The sequence below is a fragment of the Barbatula barbatula genome, assembly GCF_947034865.1.
Source record: "Barbatula barbatula genome assembly, chromosome: 5".
Lineage (NCBI taxonomy): Eukaryota > Metazoa > Chordata > Actinopteri > Cypriniformes > Nemacheilidae > Barbatula > Barbatula barbatula.
This window is the reverse complement of record NC_136769.1, coordinates 12,570,007-12,589,975: the sequence shown is the minus strand read 5'-3', so window position 1 is coordinate 12,589,975 and position 19,969 is coordinate 12,570,007. Positions and strand designations below refer to the sequence as shown.

The 19,969-nt window shown below is 37.4% G+C and overlaps 3 protein-coding genes across 10 annotated transcripts; 2 read left to right on the top strand and 1 right to left on the bottom strand.

Annotated features, from left to right (window-relative positions):
* Positions 1–164: 164 nt before the first annotated feature.
* On the bottom strand, positions 165–9,502 carry aldh16a1 (aldehyde dehydrogenase 16 family, member A1). 3 transcript variants are annotated; one of them, XM_079456026.1, is made up of 17 exons: positions 9,464–9,502; positions 9,283–9,362; positions 8,548–8,647; positions 8,330–8,456; positions 8,081–8,238; positions 7,889–7,966; positions 6,009–6,355; positions 5,654–5,812; positions 5,403–5,559; positions 5,190–5,265; positions 4,460–4,565; positions 3,855–3,985; positions 3,603–3,770; positions 3,281–3,485; positions 3,000–3,185; positions 2,676–2,801; positions 165–817 (listed from the first exon to the last, which is right to left on the bottom strand). In XM_079456026.1, the coding sequence occupies exons 2-17, from the start codon at positions 9,322–9,324 to the stop codon at positions 641–643; spliced, it is 2,343 nt and encodes a 780-aa protein (XP_079312152.1). In that variant the 5' UTR covers positions 9,325–9,362; positions 9,464–9,502; the 3' UTR covers positions 165–640. The 3 variants fall into 3 exon arrangements, with proteins under 3 accessions (XP_079312152.1, XP_079312151.1, XP_079312150.1); XM_079456025.1 differs by lacking the exon at positions 9,464–9,502 and having other exon boundaries at positions 9,283–9,460; XM_079456024.1 differs by lacking the exons at positions 9,283–9,362; positions 9,464–9,502 and having other exon boundaries at positions 8,548–8,796.
* A 39-nt stretch (positions 9,503–9,541) lies between these two features.
* LOC306893903 (apoptosis regulator BAX-like) lies at positions 9,542–12,052 on the top strand. Of its 5 annotated transcripts, none has more exons than XM_079456031.1 (7): positions 9,542–9,889; positions 9,987–10,014; positions 10,095–10,125; positions 10,357–10,527; positions 10,618–10,753; positions 10,869–10,973; positions 11,172–12,052. In XM_079456031.1, exons 2-7 carry the CDS (start codon positions 9,993–9,995, stop codon positions 11,325–11,327), a joined length of 621 nt encoding a protein of 206 aa, XP_079312157.1. In that variant the 5' UTR covers positions 9,542–9,889; positions 9,987–9,992; the 3' UTR covers positions 11,328–12,052. The 5 variants fall into 5 exon arrangements, with proteins under 5 accessions (XP_079312157.1, XP_079312158.1, XP_079312160.1 ...); XM_079456032.1 differs by having other exon boundaries at positions 9,653–9,850; positions 11,172–11,941; XM_079456034.1 differs by having other exon boundaries at positions 9,774–9,850; positions 10,095–10,143; positions 11,172–11,941.
* A 15-nt stretch (positions 12,053–12,067) lies between these two features.
* On the top strand, positions 12,068–15,599 carry LOC306893904 (bcl-2 homologous antagonist/killer-like). Of its 2 annotated transcripts, none has more exons than XM_079456036.1 (6): positions 12,068–12,300; positions 12,393–12,423; positions 12,593–12,742; positions 14,607–14,739; positions 14,832–14,921; positions 14,994–15,599. In XM_079456036.1, exons 1-6 carry the CDS (start codon positions 12,294–12,296, stop codon positions 15,141–15,143), a joined length of 561 nt encoding a protein of 186 aa, XP_079312162.1. In that variant the 5' UTR covers positions 12,068–12,293; the 3' UTR covers positions 15,144–15,599. The 2 variants fall into 2 exon arrangements, with proteins under 2 accessions (XP_079312162.1, XP_079312163.1); XM_079456037.1 differs by having other exon boundaries at positions 14,851–14,921; positions 14,994–15,024.
* Positions 15,600–19,969: the final 4,370 nt, after the last annotated feature.

Here is a 19,969-nt window from a genome sequence, read left to right as displayed (position 1 = left end):
TGACTGAGCATTTTTGTTCCGGAAACTGCATACAAAACCTCTCCCGGTCAGCAATGTGGAATTACGAGACGTGATACTGCTGTGTCACGGTGACTAAGCATTATAACCAGTTTATTTCCTATGCTTAAAAACACATGTTAGAAACGTCAATGATTAATCAAAGGTGTGGAATAGCTTTTTATAGTAGACTGAATTACTTATGACAATGTCAGTGTGTCCTATCGTAAAGAAATTGCTACAATGATACTTGTAAAGTTTCAGTAATACAAAGACAACACCCGTTGCACACACAACATATACAGCTTTATATATTTGAAAGGACATCATTTCAGCAAAGAAATCAAATTTTCTAGAAGAATAGAATACTGAAATTACCTGCATTATGTAACAGCAGTGCTTAACATATTTTAATGTTGATAGATAAATTATACAACTTTATTTATTGCTATATTTTAAAAAAGTTAGACCTGGGAAATAACTTTTTTGAGTCTCTGAGGCAATGTGTCATGATAACTAATAAAAGGATCATCATCTTTTTTATACGGTACATGTGATCATGTTTTTACATATCTTGGTGTACCTATTTACTTATATTGGGTTATTGGCCTTGAAAGAGCCAAGTACTTAAGAGTAAGTGCTTTTATTCCAAGGGGACCCATACACTCTTCCAGACAACCGCCCTCCTCCAAAGCTCTTCTTGATGAGAAGGATTTGAGCTGGTCCAGTCTCTGCCTCCTTTCTCCTCATCCTCACAATCACAGTGCAGCCACAGGCGTTTAAGAGGACAGGCACAGGAGTATTGGAGGAACTGACAGCCCTGACCAAGAGAAGTGAAACAATCTATCAAAGTCATGTTGTGAACATATACTGACATGGGCAAAACGCTCGGTCAGCACATGTAAATGCAGGCTGGGGAGTTACGAAATACATACTTCAAATTATAATTACAGGCAAAAAGTATTTTAGATTACCAAAGTGATTAGTGTGGATTTTAATGTCATTTATATTATATAAATATGAATATAAACTGTAACAGGCCATTCATGTAAACAGCAATCTCTGTGATTCTCTGACAATCTGAAAAAGCATCCTAAACTTCTTATATGCACAAACTTTCATACTTCTTCCCAGATATGCTAAATTTGAATAATTTTCACAAAATAAGAGGGATCTGGTTACATTAAAATTGCATGGTAATTTAATTTGGTAGGCCTACTGTCCTGAATAAGCTATTTCACATATTTTTAAGCTAATTTACATATACTCCACAAGACAAACTGACTTAGTTTTTACAAATTGCCACATTAAAAAATTTACAAAGCCTTGAAAACTAATTGTATGTCTTTACCTGAATGATAAACGACTGATTTCATGTTTTGTGATAGATGTTTGTGAGTTTCTTGTTTAAGTAATTTTTTAGGTAATTGTGACGATTTGTCTCAAAGTTTAGACTTTCTCACAATTCTGACTTCTTATCTTAGAATTGTGAGACATACATTAACAATTGTGGACTATAATGCCAAATGAAGGAAAACGGTCAAATTAATGTTGTTTAAAATAATCTGCAGAGTAAAGTCAAGTCCTCTGTTTGGTGATTCCTTTGCTTTATGTACCTTATTAGTTGTCCAAAGTATTCTCAAGTATCTTTAGATTAGGGCGCCTTATGGCGTGTTCATATTTGTAGTTCGGTTCGTTTTGTACATTTGGTCCGGACAGAAAAGAAAGAAAAAAAATTCCAGGTTCGCTTAGCGTTCACACTGCCATTTTAAAAGCGAACCAAAGATATCGAACCCAACAGTTTACATGTTAAATCGATTGGACAGCTTTCTTATATTTAAAAACGGAACTTATTGGACATCCAAAACAATTATTTGTGCACAGTTCTGCATGGGTTATACTTATATATGTTCAGTGTATGCCTGCGCCTTTGAGGGTATTTTTAGCAAGCCGATAACTCGCGAAGACCTCATGAAGTGTTTAAAGCAGTCTAAACGGCGGCAGGAATTCGAACCAAAAACTGGAAGTTATAGCAATATACGACCCGGAAAACGCTAAACGCTAAGCGAACCAGGACAATGTTTTGTTCTTTTTGGTCCGGACCAAAATAACCGAACTAGAAATATGAAGTTACAAAACTTTTGTAATCTAACGAAATACGTTACAGATTACTTTGTAAAGCATGCATTTTGTAATCTGTAGTGAACTACATTTGAAAAGTAACCTTCCCAGCCCTGCCTTTATGTTACTTTTCTTTGCAGCTTTGTAAGCATAAAGTAACAAAGTACACAGTTACGCCATTCTTCCTTTTCTGACAGATTGATATCATCAACATGATGTGGAAATGAAAAGAATTTTTGTTCTAAAGTTTGTCTAAATTATGTTGTACAATATGTCTTTCTAAAGTGTTTTTGTAGCAAAATGCAGTATCTGTAAGTGACGTTAATATTCACTAAAAAGCGTGCTGCAATAAAGTGGGGTTACGGAGATAAAGCAAGCAGAAGTATGACTAGTCATGTGATCTCACCACATCAACTTCATGTAAAACAAAACATCGTGAAAATATTTCAAAATTATTGTTTCTTTGAATGACTTGAAGTGTATAAAGACTGTACCTAAAATATTCAATTGTACCCAATTATTCCACCTACTTTTCCATTAAAATAAAAATCACTAACCTCTTTACTTCCCCAATACCAAATGCTTTGAATGACACTGTGGTTGGCAAGTGCATGAGTCAGCTTATCCCTGTCCCCAGTTATTATACTGACCAGACCTCCTGGAAGATCAGAGGCCTGCAGGACCTTTGAACAAAGAGCAGAGGTTGATGTTACAACAAGTTATGTTACAAACATAATACATTTAAACAGAGATTCATTGACAAAACATAACAACATTATAAAATACATTTTAGTATTACAGTGTCCAAAGTTTCTCCTCCAAGCAACTGAATCAAATACATAATGTACCTTTTGTCACCAAGGATCTGAAAACTGGCAAACCTGAATAAATTCAAGAGCTGGAAGAGGGTATTTTTCACTTGGCACCATAACGACAGCATTACCCATGGCAACAGCTGCCCCCAGCAGGGACACCAAAGATAGGATCGGTTTGGAACTGGGAAGAATAACACCCACTACTCCTAAGGCCTCAGGGGTTGACAGGGCAGAACCAGACTGCGGCAGGAACTATAAAGAGAGTGTGAAATATATTCTGTGGTCAGATGAATCAAACAGTCAAGAAAAGACTGAAACACCAAGCTTTAAAATCTGTATGAACTTACTGGAATTCCACCCTGTTCCTTATCACAGTGTGCAGCCCAATCAGAAAGCCTGGAGATGCTAAGCTCCATCTCTTTATCCGCCTCTTCCAATGAGATGCCAGTTTGAGTCTGGATTGATGCAGCGATGTCCTGTCTCTTCTTCTCCAGGATGTCAGCAAGTGAGTAAAGATACTGAGAGCGTGTAGCAGGACTCTTCTTCAGCCACCTGCATAACAAGCAAGGAGCAGCAGTACACATCAATTAGGAAGGGCAGTGTGAATCAGGGATATGGAATGGTTGGCCTGTATTTTCAGTCTAAAAGCAACTTTCTATATAAGCCTACCCTGGCTGAACCTTAATGGCGGCCTCTACTGCATTACGGACATCTTTTCTGCATCCGTCTGGGCAGTGAGCCAGCACAGTGCCCTCGGGGCCCAACACCGACCTGGTGCAGCCGGAGTCAGCTTTACGCAACTGACCACCCACTAACTGCGAGTAAAACCTTGGTACACTGCAAGAGAGGTAAAAAATTAGTTAACAAGTCACTCAATTAACCTCTAAAACAATGTACACAAGACGGTGAATAAAAAAACACCTGGAGGGATCAAATCCTTCAGGTGTCAGGAATTTAGACGCTGCAGAGCCAAACTCGTCATAGTTTATTGAGGTGGGTGTGGAACGTGGGAGGCTGGGGAAGAGAGAGGGATGCAGGAACTGATACAGTCCCTAAAGAGGAACAGAGAGTTAGTCAGACATGAGACATTTAACAAACCATTGAAACCAAATCAAGATCAGAAACAAATGTTTACACAATGAAACGTATCCATTTAAAGCTAGAACTGGCTATATGTTTCATAATACTAGTAGAAATCAACTCAACTTAAGTATTCTAAATATTACTGCAAATGATAGGATGCCTGTCACAAGACACATCATCAGCATGCTCATGAGGATACGTTTGCGCATTGTTTTCATTAATATTTTAATGTCATTTGGATATTGTCTCACCAGTGAACAAGATATGAAAATGACACATTCCACCCTCCACTCTTAGCCTCTGGGAGAGAACAAAAACATTGAAGGGAGGGTGGGATTTGCAACTTTCCCTTTTCTGCTTTCAAGCGTAGCTTGCTATTGCTTTAATACTACCTACCCTAGCTTTAAACAAACAAGCAGTCACATAGTATTTGTATAATGTACCTCTCTGCCCCCATCAGTGCAGTTTCCACTCTCCTTCCGTCCACACAGAGGCAGTGCAGGATCCATTACAGAATGAGAGTTTACCCACACAGAACCTACAGACAATCTGTTGATACAGACAAGAGTGTTATGGAAAAATAAGAGAAAAAGAGGTAAAAAGAAAAATATCAAAATCAGACCAAGACACTTTGTAGTTTTTCTACCTTAAAATAATGTCTCTACAATTCAAATGTATTGCGCTGCCCATGGGGAAGCTTATACAGTGACATTATTTGCAAGACTGGTACCAGACAATTGCGCGCTTCTTTAAAAGAACAGTTCAATCAAAAATATAAGTTCTGTCATCATTTACTCACCCTTAGGTTGTTCCAAATCTATATACATTTCTTTGTTCTGATAAACACAGAGCAAAATATTTAGAAGAATGCTTGTAACCAAACAGTTCTTGGCCACCAATGCAAAAATAGCTATCCATTACATAAATGCTTAATAAATATCTTTGTTATAAAAACAGAAATATTTTGAAGAATGAAAGCAAACAGTTCTAGGGCACTTTTGACCTAGACCTTGATTTTTCCTACTATGGTAGTCAATGGTGGCCAAGAACTGTTTGGTAGCAAGCATTCTTCCAAATAACTTTATCTGTGTTCATCAGAACTTATGGGTGAGTAAATTACAGAATTTATTGGGGGGTGAACTGTACCTTTACATGCATGTCAAAACAATGTACCTCTTTGCAGACTCCAAAGCCAGAGTCAAGTCTTCAGTCCAAATAGAGGCAGCTTGACCATGAATGCTGTGGTTTCCTGCACACAACCAAACATTGCAATGGAAAGAACATGTTCAGTGGATTTCAAACGTCCAACATTTAAGTTTCAAAATATTGTAAATATTGTACATTAGATTTAATAAATGAGTTGTTTTTCTATAAGCTCAGCCTCACCGAGAGTGACTCCCTCAGCGGAGGTTCTGAAAGATACGAGGGGCAGCACAGGTCCTGGAGGAGGTGAAATTACAGTGTCACATGAGGGAGCCAGACCACACAGTACAGTAGGGGGGTATAGACCACCAGCAGGTGGAGGAGGACATGACTGGATCAGCTACAATATAAGAAGCAATATATCAAGAAAGTATTAGTGCTAGAAAAGTCACTGCAGTAAGACTACAGACATCCCAAAAGGAATATCTACTCACTGTTGCCCCCTGCTGCTGGGCCCCTTGAACTGCTGTATCTATAAGCTTTCTGTCTGCATCACTGCCTTGGGGAATACACTTCATTGCGGCCATTCTTAACCTCAGCCTGGCTACAACACTGGCACACACCGATTCCTGTACATACAGCACCCACTGACACTGGAGAAAGAAAAAGAGATAATTATTGTTAAATTATCTGTTCTACAAAAACATGAATCTTCACTGCAGTTGTTTTCTGCGGACCACAAACGCACCCTAGTGGACTCTGGAAGCACTACAGGATAATTTTAGATTTGAGGATTTTAACGCAGGAGTTAAAGTCTGTAACCTCTGCTTTACCATAACATTTTCTTACATCTTTCTTCTTTCTGAAGGCCATTTCCATCGCACCATCTACAGCACTGTCCAAGTCTGCAGATTCAAAGATGATAAAAGGGCACACAGAGCTGGTTGAGAAAGAGAATGTCATTGGGAGTCCGCAGCCAGCTGCTGCTTTAGCCAGATCCTCTCCGGTCTCTTTACATCCGCTGTAGGTCAAGAACTTCACATGTGGATTCTGAGCCACTTTGACAGCCAGCGATGCTTCACTGCCTGTCACCACATTCAACACTCCAGCAGGAATCCCTGCCTCCATAAACAGCTGAGCCAACAGAAGTGCAGGAAGAGAGGTTGACCTTCCAGGTAACAAAATAACAGCATTACCTAAGCAAGAAATATTGTTAGTTAAAGGAAGACCATTTTAAGCAAAGAAGTTATGTAAATATTGACTTTTATTGTACGGAAACAAAGCCAATGCAAGTCAAGAGGGTCCAATGGTTTTCTGTTACCAACAGTCTTCAAAATATCTACTTTTGTGTTCTTTAGAAGAAAAAGTCATACAGGTATGAAATGACAAGTGGGTGTGTAAATAATGACAGAATTAAACATTTTGGGTGAACTATCACTTTAATTGTGTTTGATTATATTATAATTTTCCTAAGGCAAAAAACACAATTCAATTACATCGAACACTATTTTCTAATATTATATTACAATCGAACTGGCCTGTACCGCAATCATCCTCAATAGCAAAACCATTGCTTCATTCTATCTGGACCGCCAGACATAGCCTAATAAACAATTTAATACCTTTGGCTATTTTGATTGTTTAAATTGAGCCACGCGTCATCACAACAGAGAATCACATCACACGCGCTTCTCAGAAACATTTATGTGATTTATCTTTTGCCACTATATCCCCTAATATTTTTATTTAGCGTCAAACGCACTTCATTTGAATCCTTTCCACTCTGCGCGCAGACACATGCTTATTTTACAACACTAGAGAGCGGGTAAATGGATACACAACAGTAAACAAAATGCAGCGGATATTAAAGCATTTGTATCCGTCAGTCTGTTTACTGTTTGCTATATGTCTCGCACCTTTCAACCAGATTTGTGATATTTTAATAATCATAACGTTTTATCTGAATTTGGCAGTAGTATTATTAGTCAGCATGTAAACATTTGTGACCCTGTGGGAACCCATGCAGGCTAACATCTCATAATCGAATTGATTATTCTAACAAGCATCAAAGATCGAAGTTTTTGGTATTATTCTGTCAATATTGAAGATATTGTTATACTTTCACAGAATATTCTGTAGGGTGTATATTCTGAATATTCTGATCTGTCTGGGTTTTCACAGGCAGGTTCACATTTTGTCATTAACAACGTTTTAATTGGGAAATTATTTAAAGATAGTAGTTCTGGTATGAAAGTGAAAATGTGACAGTGGCATGGAAAGGCTAATTTAGTTGGTATCTCTGTTTTCTGTTTATAATTTTAATTGTTATATAGCATTTTAATTGTTACATTAAATTTGCTGTTTGCATGTTGTCAGTAGGTTTTTTTATTTACAAATATTAATTATCGGATTCTATTAAGAGGGCATATGACATATATCAAAATATTAAATAAATGGACTGATAAAAGATCATATCTTTTATACAGTATATCCAACTGGGCTAAATTGATTAAAACATATTGTCCGGACCTCTGTTTGGAAGAAAATATAAAGACCGGACCTCTTGGAACTTTAATTGTTGTGCAGTATGTGAAATCTACAGTAATTTATATTATTTTAGAGTTTTTGTCATTTTTGATGCTGTGGGGAATACATGAAACTCTTCTGGAAGCTTAAAATTCACAACAATAATATATCTGTACTGTTTGATATAAGACAGAGAGACTCACCCATAGCTAGAGCTGGTAAAACCTTCAGCATAAGAGAGTACACAGAGCAGTCATCAGAGACAACCACTGCCACAATACCTGGTGATAGATATTATATCATACTTCCATTCATTAATGCTCATTTCCATGTGTAATTAAGACACTTATTTTCCTTTATAGTTTACTATCTCAGACAAACCATCCCGCATATACCTCGAGGGGTCCACAAGGGCATGAGTGTGTCTCGGAGCTGAGCCCAGCTGGTATAGTACTGGGCCAGTCTTATCAGCGAGGCAGGAAAAGTGGGAGACTGTGAGAGCTCACAAAGCTCAGATACACACTGACTGTGTCTTTGCAGAACACCCGCTGACCTGGAGCACATACACACACCAATGCAAACCTGACTCATGTGATGTATATCGTGATAGGTACAATTTTGAGTAAAACATGCAGATTTAGTACCGGCGCAAGACTTTGGCCCTTTGGTAACAGCTCAGTACACTCCAGGTTTTAAAGCCTGCAGATGCAGAAGACGCAACTGATGCAACATCCTGATCTTTAGCACAAACAATGCTGCATATGACCTCAGCTGTAAAAAGAGAAAAGAGCAGAAGTTGTTTATCATTGCACGCAAGACAGGACCCCAGATACAAATGTCAGAAGAAGTATTTTTTGCTTACCTTTGGAATCTGTTACATTGTACATCTGCCTTTCCGCAGGACAGGAAAATTTTCCATCAGCAAAGAAGCCAAGCGTGCGAGAATGCTTCTCTAACCAGGACTGAGGAGAGGGATAAGAGTACTTTGGATCAAAATAAAGAGAGAAACGACTCTGCACACAGTAATTTTCCAATACAACCCTGGATTCCATCAAAATAATTTTGCATTCGCTAATTATATTGCAGGTTCACATTAGAATCTCTTTCATGACACATCTCCAGGTTAATATGTGAAACATTATTTATGACAGCTACAGTTCATTAAAATAATTTAAGCTTCAACCTAAGAACATGTTTGATCTGAGTAAACACATGCTGTTCCACCTCTCAGAAAGAACCAATAGAATGGTTTGTAGAGAGTGGAGGTTGCAGTAGATGATTCATAGAAATTATTCTCACAGTACATGACCATACATTTTCTGTACTTTGCTCACAGAAGTCATGCAGAAGTCATGCAGAAGTCATTCAATATGACTGTCCATCATCATGCGCAAATTAACAGGACCACCGACCACTTGTCACATGCTTTTCTCGTGAACAACAGTGTCACATGTATCCTAATGTACTGTCACATGCAAAACACTTTGGACACACACTGGATGAAAATGTGCGTTAAACCAAATATAGCCAAATCTTGAAATTATTAAGCTCAAATGTAGCTAATGTTTTTTAAACCACTCAGGAAAAAGTACTTCACCTGTGCAGTTGCAAAACTCGTGCTGGATGATCCATATTCCATATTCTGAAAGATGTCGTGCACAGTCTTATTAGAAATACCTGCCATAACAATTTAAGCAATGTATAATAAACGCAACTGCTGTCTGTTTTAAAAACACGCAAACATTAAACGTTACAACCAAAGTAATAAAGCACTCAACGTGGACTTTCACGTTCAAGCAGATATTTCTTCCTGTGTTGTAACTGACGTCAAAACTAAACTCCTCCCTTTAACCGTTCTCTTTTACGATTGGACAGAGACAGTGAGGACGCTCGTCATTCACAAAAAAAACGAATAGCACGCATAGTTCGTAAAAATGTATATAAAGAAACCCCCCAAAATGATCGAAGTTCCGCATTTGCAACCAAACAATTCACACAATAGACTCGATCAACTATGGGACTATGACCTTTTAGTACGGTATACTCGCTCCTATCAACACTGCGTACAAAATGCGCAGGACCTACCAGTTGCTCAGCGCTTCACATGACATAGACATCTGATGGGTATTTACACTGGGTGGATTGCAGTGAGGTCATATATTTTGGTCATCTTTACAGGAAAAAGTTCCGATAACTAAAGAAAAGTGGGCTTTTATCTGCATTTCCCCTCTCACATCTTTAACGCATTGTGTGGTTTACATTAGTTATTTGTTAAATACTGTATTTATTTACTTCCTTCAGTTTGATATGGCGTGCGAAGGCTCGCAAGGTAAGTTCTTGTACGATCTGTATTCATGGCCTTTATGTTTGATGTAATTGGTATTACTAAAGTTTGTATGTGCTCTGCAGATGATCAGATTGGAGAAGCCCTCTTAAGAGAGTGAGTTAAATTACTTTGGTACGAGAACTACTTGTTGTTTACCGTCTATTTTACCTTCATATTAAAATAAACTATTCCTCAATATGTAGTTTATATTTAAAAACTGGGTGGTCCATACAGGATAGCATAGGTACAAAATCTTAAATTAGACAGTATATGAATCTTTATTCATTTGGGAGACACATTCTTATTGTGCAGGTATGGAAAGGTGCAAATATGTCTGTCTTTCAGGTTGGTGAGACATCAGGTGATGAATGTGGCAACCGAAGGAAATGGAACTCCTCTCTCCATTCTCGAAGTTCGGACAATAAGTAACAGTCAAGACCAGAAGCTTGTTGAACAGTTGGCAGAGACCATCAAAGTGATCGGTGACAAACTTGATCAGGATACAGAATTTAATGAGTCAGTCTAAGATTTGCATCTTTGTCTGGTGTGGTCTGCATACCAGTTACACCACACCTGTTTTCTTATCCTGTTTTTCTTATCTCGCAGTATGTTTGATGGCTTAGTTAAAGTCTGTGATAAAAGCAGTTTCTGGAAACTTGTGGAAAACGTTTTTAAAGACGAACAGATCAACTGGGGAAGAATTGTAGTGCTGTTCTACTCGGTTGGAAAACTTGCTGCAAAGGTATTTATGAGTGTTTACATTCTCTTGTTTCCCATTTTTGTCATTATATCAGTTATTTGCCTGTATTATGTATTTTGTATCTGTGCACTTAAATGACCTCTTATGCTCCGAATAGTTGGTCCTTGCACATGTACCCAGGGTTGTTTCTGATATTCTGACTTTAAGTCTGGATTACTTCAGGAGGCATCTGTTGGATTGGATTAGCAAAATGGGAGGATGGGTAAGAAAAAGTCAAGACAGCCTATTACATAAAATACTGGAATATAATAAAATATTAACATTCACTGAAATACAAATTATGACAATATATATTTTAGTTTTAGTGTTAAATATATCCCTTGCCACATTTCTATATATCTGTTTGCTTTATTTTACTTCGAAACAAACTTACACTTCTGTGTTGTACCCTCAAATACAGATAAACAGTATCCCTGCCCTTGCCCGTTTCTCCATCGAGCGGTTTTCTGGTTCTTCGCCGATTTCTTGTTCTTTAATTTTTGGAGCTGTGCTGACTTTCACCAGTGGTGCCCTTCTTGGAGCTCTTATCGTCTGGAGACATCACAAAGCCAGTTAAGATGGAAAGAATAGACCAATCACAGCAGAATAATCTTTAAAACCATGTTATGAAATTTACTTCAAATAATTTTCTATGGGATCCTGTAATATTTATCTTTATATAAGTGCAGAATAATGCTCATTTCATTATTTTATGTGTATTTGTCAAACATTTAATCTGGTTTTGATATTTAAGTGTTTTTTTGTTTGTGTCAGTAGTAGTTGACATAGTTATACTTTAGAAAAAAATATTTTTTGTGATGCTTCAAATGTATGATCATTCATTGTTTTTTGTGTGACTTTCTCTTTCTAAATAGTCACCCTAAAAGGTTTTAGTTTTGCCTCTGGAGATCTAGGCCTTTTGTAAGATTGTATTAGACCTGTCACAGACATGGTTATGGACTTTGTTTATATTGTCTTTTTTGTATATGGAATGTGTATATCATTCACAGTGCTGTATTGCTTTAATACAAATCCATACAAAATAGAACATTGGCACATCCTGTAAACTTAGAGATTTTAGATAACAGTAGCCTATTCATGAATAATGTTATTACCCAAATATGGTTTGCATCTGGGAGCTATGCCCACCAGCTTTTATTTGCCAAAAATATAACTGTTTCTACTGCTTCTTGTTTGTGTTTTTCCTTGTGTGTGTGACCTAGGTGGTGCATGTTTGTGTTTTTTGTAGCAGGAACAATACAGTATAAGGAAATAACAAAATGATGTGCCTTTCCACGAAGCAAAAAGTAGCGTAGTGTTTCAGTTTCTTTTTCACTTAGCACAGCAGTCAATATACTACTGTGCGTAACAGAACTTCACCTTTCAGCTTGTGTCTAGACTTACTACACCTTACTCTTGAAAGTTTATTTCATGCTGTTTAGGTTGTGGTCTATTGGGGTTTGTACAGGACCAAAATAGATTTATTTAGATTTCTAAATCGACGTAACGTTATCTAAAGACTAAGGTGGGAAATCCTGGGGTCATGACAGGTAAGTAAGGTTAACTTGGCTCTAATTACCAAACCCATTATTTCTTATGTAAAAGTATTCTACAAATCCAATATTTTTTTGGCATGTTTTAGAGGAGCAATTTTCAAAGAATCTTGTACTTCGGTAAGTTTCACTTCCTTTCTCTGCATGTTGTTTACGTTGACAGTTTGGTTCCTCATCCCTTCCACTGATTTTTGCTAGTTAAAGTATTTGTTATTTTTTTAGTAATTTAGTTGTTTGTCTATTTAAAAAATAAATTCATATTTGAAAATATTTCACTGTTTGTGTTTAGAGTAATGCGGGATCAGGTCCAGGGCCCCCATTTACAGTCACTTCCAGAGCCGCAGCAGCTGAATGACGAGCAGGAGCAACTACTGGGACAGATTGCCGCCGCCATCCGGTTCTATGGGGACAATCTCGATCGGGACCCAAAATTCAATAAGTTAGTGCCAATGTGTGTTTGTGATACTCTGGGATGTCACAATATACCGGCATAGGCAAAAATAGAAGTGATTGTTGATATTGCGTTAACACTGCAGCATTTGTCGTGGCAAGTTGTTCTTGCAGTTTCAAAAAATTGCTCAGACAAGAGGGCCCATGTGTCAAAAAGTTAACTTTATTTGCGCATGCCAAACGAAGTAAGATCTTTCCAAACCATAAATTGTTTTTCATGTCCATAGTTATAGTGAAATCCCTGAAAGGACGGGTTTCTCTTAAACCAATCAGACCTGTTTCTGTTACCTCCTTGTTTTGTCATTCCACCAATAGATTTATGCATTGGTCAAGTTTCAAGCTTCAGAACCTACAGACATTGCTGGAGTTTACTTTGCTGTACCCTTATAACATAAGTGACAAGACATGATTAATAAGTGTAAATACATGATCAATGAAATTGAATTATAGTATTAAAGCATACACATCCATCTTTGATTAAATATAGTTTCAGCTAACTGAGATCATAAAACTAATACATTATTCTAGTTTCTCTATGAATACTTCTTAATACTATTAAAATATATATGTTTTTTGTAAAATCATTAGCGGCAAGTATATGTAAATGCACTTGAAAGTGAAAAGTGAAAGTGACCTATTTGTCAGTTATGGTGAACCATACCTGAAATATGACCTCTGCATTTAACCCATCCAGAGAGTAGTCAACACACGCACAGCAAGTCGTGAACACACGTACATCCGGAGCAGTGGGCAGCTATCACTGCAGCGCCCGGGGAGCAAGTAGGGGTAAGGTGCCTTGCTCAATGGCACCTCAGTCTTTACCTGCCGGCCCTGAACTGGCAACTTTCTGGTCACAAGTCCGACTCTCTAACCATTAGGCCACGACTGCCCACTATATATGTGAATATGTGATATATTGAAAACAAGTATATATGTTGAAGACAAATATATATATGTGGTTAATACCAACGTGTGCACTTTTAACCGTAGCAAGCGCCTTTTTAACTTTTAACAGTAGCAGGCGCCTCTTAATCATGTACCCCTTCTCTGGACACCCTTCCTCCCTTCCTGACCTTCACTGGACACCCTTCCTCCCTTCCTGAAATTGCAAGGGGCCCGCTAATTTATGTTTACTTGCAGGCAACTTTTTGTTAAAACGTAAAGGTACAGAAATATTACAAACAATGTTTTCTTTAAAGAAGGGGTTAAATAAGCCGGTTCTGCCCATTTTATGTTAATCTTGAGTGCTAGTATTGCGTTCTTCATATATCTGAAGAGTGTTAAGTTTTCTCAAATTTACAGAAGACAGTAAAGCTGTACGATTATTTCAGGAGAAATCCGACCTCCCGGGGGCGTTCCAATTGCGGGAGCTTTTACGCGCATCCTCTGCATGACGTCCGCCAGCTGTTGCATGGATGTAAATAGGCCTACTGTACCAAAAAGTTTTGTTTTTGTCTTTACGTTATGTCTTAAAGCTATGGCTTACAGTTTGCGAAAGCTCACGTAAGAGATGACAACACAATTGAAATCCTGTGGCGTAACAGTAAACATTGACTACAAAACGAAAAACGTTGAAGACCCCTCACATAAATAGTTAATTGCTAATATCAGGTTAAAGGAAGCATTGTGGTTTTCACCATTGAAACATCTCTATCTCTCTCTCTGTGTTAGGATTACTTATTTTTTATTTTATTGTAAAAACATATAATGACAATATTGTTAATATTGCTAATATCATTAATTATTTTCGTCATGACAATGGTGTAGCCTAAACGCTGACATTGTGACCCGATTGGTGATAATGAATGGAAAATTTCATGAAACTGTGTCTGTCATGTTGTATCCCATTTTAGCATGGTTGATGGTTTTGCACGTGTGGCTGACAGAAAGAGTTTCCAGAAACTTGTAGATCAAGTTTTCGTTGATGACATTACCTGGGGAAGAATTTTTACTGTGATTTGTCTTGTTGCAAAATCTATTGTAAAGGTAGGCAATGAGTTTTGTATTTCATCTTCCATTTTTAGCAAAAAACTTATTTTGATTGTGCTTTCATACTACGTTTTTTGTGGCACGAATAGATGCTTACTTATGTCTCAGGAATTGTGTCTTGGACATTGGACTACTTCAATGACAGGCTACTGCACTGGATCTGCAATCACGGCGGATGGGTAAGATCCGATCAACACAATTAACAGTTGTAAAGTAGCAGTACAAAATAATTGGATTTGCTTAACCTGCAGGTAAATAGCATCTCTTCCTTGGCTTGTTTCTCTTTTGAGAGAGATGCTGCATCCTCAGCTAGCTTGATCTCACCTGCCTCTGGACTGTTCTTTATCTGTGGACTTCTGCTAGGTGGATACATCGTCTGGAGAATGAACAGATGTGCCTGAGGGTGGTAGGAGGAATGTAGAAGTAAAAAAAGGGTTGCCAAAGGATGCAGGAAGTTACAGACCAAAACAATGCAAAGTTAGTTTGGAGACCAAAAACAGACACCTATTTAAAACAACATAATAGTAGTGTACATATATAGTAAATTATTGTTAAATGGAAAAAGCTGTATATAGTATCTGAAAATATGACAAGTATATCCTAACATATTGAGACTTTTATTACTGTGTATAAGCTTTGATCAGACAAGAACTACAAGAAATGGAGGTTTGTGTCTTTGAGTCAGTGCAGAAGAAAAGTTTAAATAATAATGTGATATTTTTGTCTTACATTTTACTAACCGACAAAACTAAAAATGTCATGTAGGGTAGTACAAAGAATGTTTACTGTAATTTTGGAGGCTGCCTTACTTTCCTACCTCATGCCACTGAATGAAATCCTTGAATTTTAACAACATCAATAAAAAAAAGAAAACTGGTTGTTTTGCCTCTGTTGATTACCGACCTTTTTCTTGCAGAATAAAAATCACATGTCTGGCTTTTTTTTAATTGATCAAATGTCCATTAATATACTAGGAGAACACCTATTTAATAATTCCCTGGAACAGTAAGAAAGGCTACTCTCCAAAAATGTTTGATGTGAAGGATAAACATTGCTTTAATTATGGCTGTCTAACTGCTATATTTGAAATTGACACATAATTGCTGTACTTGCAATGCTTTGTGGTGGGCTTTAAAAAACGGTCCTTATTCTGGATTTGTACTCCAACTCTCATTTTACTGTATCTCTTTGAGAAATTGAGGGTGGGATGTTTCAGAGTAATAGTTTGTCCAGCTGAAATGAAAAGCCTGTGCAACAAAGACCCAATTGTTAGCTTAGCAGTCAAATACCTGGAAGATAAAGAAAAAACATGTATAACAATTTTGATGTTGTTTAAATAAACATCAAGTTGTGGTTCAAGAACACAAGTACACTCTGACAAATAAAGGTGCTTCACGATGCCATAGAAGAACCCTTTTTATCTAAATGGTTCTAAAAAGCCTTTTTACAAAAGACTCTTTGTGGTGAAAAAAGGTTCTTCAGATTAGGAAAGGGTAATAGCTGGTTCTGCAAAGAACCTTTGACTGAATGGTTCTTTGTGGAACCAAATATTTATGGCATCGCCGTGAAGAACCTTTTAAGCACCTTTATTTTTAAGAGTGTTAGGTAAAACCACATCTAGTTACAATCAAAAGCTCCAGCAGGCTTTTTGTGGTTAGATGATCAACTAACCAAAATACTAAATACGCTTTTGAAATAACATCAACATTTGAAGAATGACACAGGACACATATTGAAAATTTTGGCATGAGCTTTTAACATTTTTATTGATTTTTTGACAACTTTTCCTTTTTAAATTGGATTTCATTTTTCTAATGGTTTTTATTTTTTCCTATCTGTAATGGAGAAGATTTGCTCAGTTAGGTTTGCATTCACGTTCAAACTTTCATACTTTTAGTAATATAACGATTTTTTTAAGTCTCCGTTTTCACAAACTCTGTTAAATTATTACAGTTTATTAATTGTTTCTTTATACATTTCAAAAATATAAAAGGTAAATAATAAACATTCCATTGAAATATATTTTATACAGTTCTTGTTATTTTTATCTCCTTTTTTATGACAATAAAATTGTATCCAGCATCAGTCTTGGTAGCATAGAACTCATCCATTGTTTTGGGAACCTTCTCTTTCTCCTGGCCTCTCTCTCTTTATCTCTGTCTCCGTTTATTACCTCGGGGGTAGGGGGTTGTTTATGGTTATGGTTACGCTCAGCAGTAGACACAGCAGCTCCATATATTGTGATTGATAGTGCAATGAAGACCCCCTTTAAACAAACCCAAAACTCTTAGGTTAAAACATAACTAAAGTTAAAAAAAATTATAAAAAAACTGGTTGTTTTAACCCAAAATAGAATAGTAGCTTCACTGACACATGTGTTTTCAAATTAACTGCTGCATCTTTGTTTCAGCTCTTAGTCTGTGGAAGCTCGAGTACAGCTAAAATGGCTACCAAGATACACCAAGCACAGAATAAACAAACATTACAAGCATAGAAAATATACATAAGTTAGATAAAAATGGTTTGGTAAGGCTACATTACAGCCGTAACATATTTTTGGTACGGCTACATTTTAAGGAAGACACATAAAAAAAACTGTAACAGATTTCTTTCTTTCTCCATGGTGCCTCGGAGAGAGATATAGCAGAAAAGAGAGCCCAGGCGAAAGAGACAGTTACCTCTTCGGTCCATTCACAAATTATTCACAAGTTATGTCCTCATTGTATTCCATGCATGCATTGTAATCTTCAAACAACTTCAAACAATAGGATAGAAAACACAAGAACACGAGATGCAAAAAAGCTTCTTCCTCAAAAATAGAGAAGGAGAGGGAAGAGAGGAGAGAGGAATGAAAGGGGGATGCAAACAGGAAAAAGAGAAAGAGTGAAGATTGATTCTGGCTTTGTTCTGCTCCTCTCTGATATGTTTTGTATTTGGGTTTCAAGTAAAGGTATGCAAGTGTCTAGTTGTTCTCGAGGGGATGTGAGTTCACTCAGCAAGTGCATGTATGGCCGAAACACATGGGACACATTCTCGCACACACTGGAACCGCTCGAGAGAGCTGTTTTCAAAACGCTGTGTCCGATTTACTTACAGAAACATTCAAGAACAGTTTCAGGCACACTGGATTTATTATAAGGGATGAAATGAACATGTCCCCCAATTCCATAAACGGTGACACTAAACAATTGGAAACAAGTGGCGTTCCGTCATTATTGCTCCTGCTCGGTATATCTATTTGTGAAACTGTCAATTCTACATAATGAATGACCAGAGAGGCACATCTCATCTTAAGCATTTTCCAAATGCGTGTGAGATGCAGATAAACATTTCCTACATATAAAATAAATCTGTTTCAAACCATGGAAGATTTGGTAACATATGTGTCCTACATATCCGCTGACATGATTTCATGCTTACATATAACTGTACAATTTAATTTGAAAAGTGCATGAATGTCTTCCTACGTTGCCTATGTACCGGCTTCCAAACCACACAGGAAAGGCGTTTCCAAAAGATAACCTTAGGAAGGAAAATCGGTGCACCACTAAAAGCAACATGGCTACTAAAGCTACACGTCTGTCGCACCTTCAAGCTACTTGGAGCAGTTGCTAACATTTGAAGTGGTTGAAGAAATAGGTTCTTTGTACACTGCACAATGCTGGCCCTTGTCTATATGGTGAGGAAGCTGCGTCTGTGTCCTTACCTGGACACACAGCACCAGTAAAAAGACACCAGCCAGCTGGCCTAAGGACATGACATGTGTGGAAGCTGCTAAGGTCTTGCTTAGGTGTTGCATAGGTAGTTGCTAAACTAAGTTTGCATCACATTTCGAACAGAACGGATGATGAACATGGACATCATTCTCTCTTGTTTGTGAAACAAATAACAGTGAACAGGTTGATAACATTGTCATGTTTACACCACTATGATATAAAAGCAGTAATAATGAAATTAAGATCTGCTACCTCCCAGAACAATGCTGTTTAAACCTAAATCCATGGGATGAATGGGAATGGATTGGTGGGAGCGCTCTGCTCTGTTACATTTGTCACAAACTCCTGTGAATCTTTACAAGAAAGTAATCAAACAAACAAAATTAAATGACAGAAAAAATACCCTGTCGACATCTTGCACACAGTAACAATTTTGTACCACCCAACAAAAAAGTGCAGTTAAATGCTGATGAAAACATTCTAAACAAAACAGGTACTACAAAACCATCTTCTGGTTTCAACTTGTCCTCCTGAGCCCCTTTGATGTTAGATGTTGGGGCTGCTCTTACATTATGGCTTGATAGGACAATAGTGCTTTGCAATGTAAGCCATCAAAGACTTAAAGTTCACACAAAGCTAATATTTATAAGATTCATATTTGGGTGGACTCAGGCTCACATTAATGGATAAAGCTTTGATTTACCTACAGAATAGACGTGGGTTTGTTATATTGCAAATAAACAAAAAATCATTTCATGTGGACCCTTCATGACCTCAATGAGAAAATCAAACAAATCATGAAAACCATGAAAAGAAAAAGCTGTGGTGCTACTGCTGGAGGTCATGACAAGGGACTGCAGGGAAGTGACGGGCAGAGCAGAGAGCCAGGAGAGTTCAAGTAAAGAATGAAACACCAGAAAGGAGGAGATGTCTTTTGAAGCCATGGAAGAAGCGGTTGTTGAAGAAGTTCATCTCATCATTCGGCTAGACTCGGTGGGGTTTGTTATCCAACAAAACTGTATGAATCTTGCAATCCTATATATTTATACAATATTCTTTTTTTATTCAAAAACAAAATATAGCCTCTCTCTTTTTTTAAATATAATCTTTTTTTTCTAAATTTAGTAGCATTTAGCATAAACTTTTATTGTTTCCATTTGATTTTGTTGTTTAGTCATTTCAAGCCCTCTAATTCGGGGTTCAGGGCTTACAGAAGTCATGCAGTTTAGTCATGCTGGTAAACAAAGTGAGAAAAATGCATTTTTAATTTTCTCGTTCTTATTTTTTGTCTTTCTTTCATTCAAAGTTCACCCAGTCCACGTAAAAACCCCTCTGTCCGTCAACAGGTGTCATGCACATATGTCATATTTTCTGTTCCCCACACGAAGGTGCAAGACCAGCATTTTTCATCCACGGTCCTGATCTGAGTTTCATTCACCCATCCATTTCACTGTGCAAACAGAGATGTCCTGCCTACGTTAGACGTCATATCAGGCTCCTCTCAATATGAT

Bases quoted from the DNA above. Each gene is read 5' to 3' on its own strand.
- aldh16a1 (XM_079456024.1), bottom strand. From the start codon at position 8,737: ATGGAATCCAGGGTTGTATTGGAAAATTACTGTGTGCAGAGTCGTTTC. The intron at 7,967-8,080 runs GTATATGCGGGA...ATCTATCACCAG, and splicing joins GCCCTTGTGGACCCCTCGAG to GTATTGTGGCAGTGGTTGTC. The intron at 3,986-4,459 runs GTACATTATACA...GTTCCTCTTTAG, and splicing joins GCACTGATGGGGGCAGAGAG to GGACTGTATCAGTTCCTGCA.
- LOC306893903 (XM_079456032.1), top strand. From the start codon at position 9,806: ATGGGTATTTACACTGGGTGGATTGCAGTGAGGTCATATATTTTG. The intron at 10,126-10,356 runs GTGAGTTAAATT...TCTGTCTTTCAG, and splicing joins GGAGAAGCCCTCTTAAGAGA to GTTGGTGAGACATCAGGTGA. The intron at 10,974-11,171 runs GTAAGAAAAAGT...CCTCAAATACAG, and splicing joins TTAGCAAAATGGGAGGATGG to ATAAACAGTATCCCTGCCCT.
- LOC306893904 (XM_079456036.1), top strand. The intron at 12,743-14,606 runs GTTAGTGCCAAT...ATCCCATTTTAG, and splicing joins CGGGACCCAAAATTCAATAA to CATGGTTGATGGTTTTGCAC. The intron at 14,740-14,831 runs GTAGGCAATGAG...TGGCACGAATAG, and splicing joins TTGCAAAATCTATTGTAAAG to ATGCTTACTTATGTCTCAGG.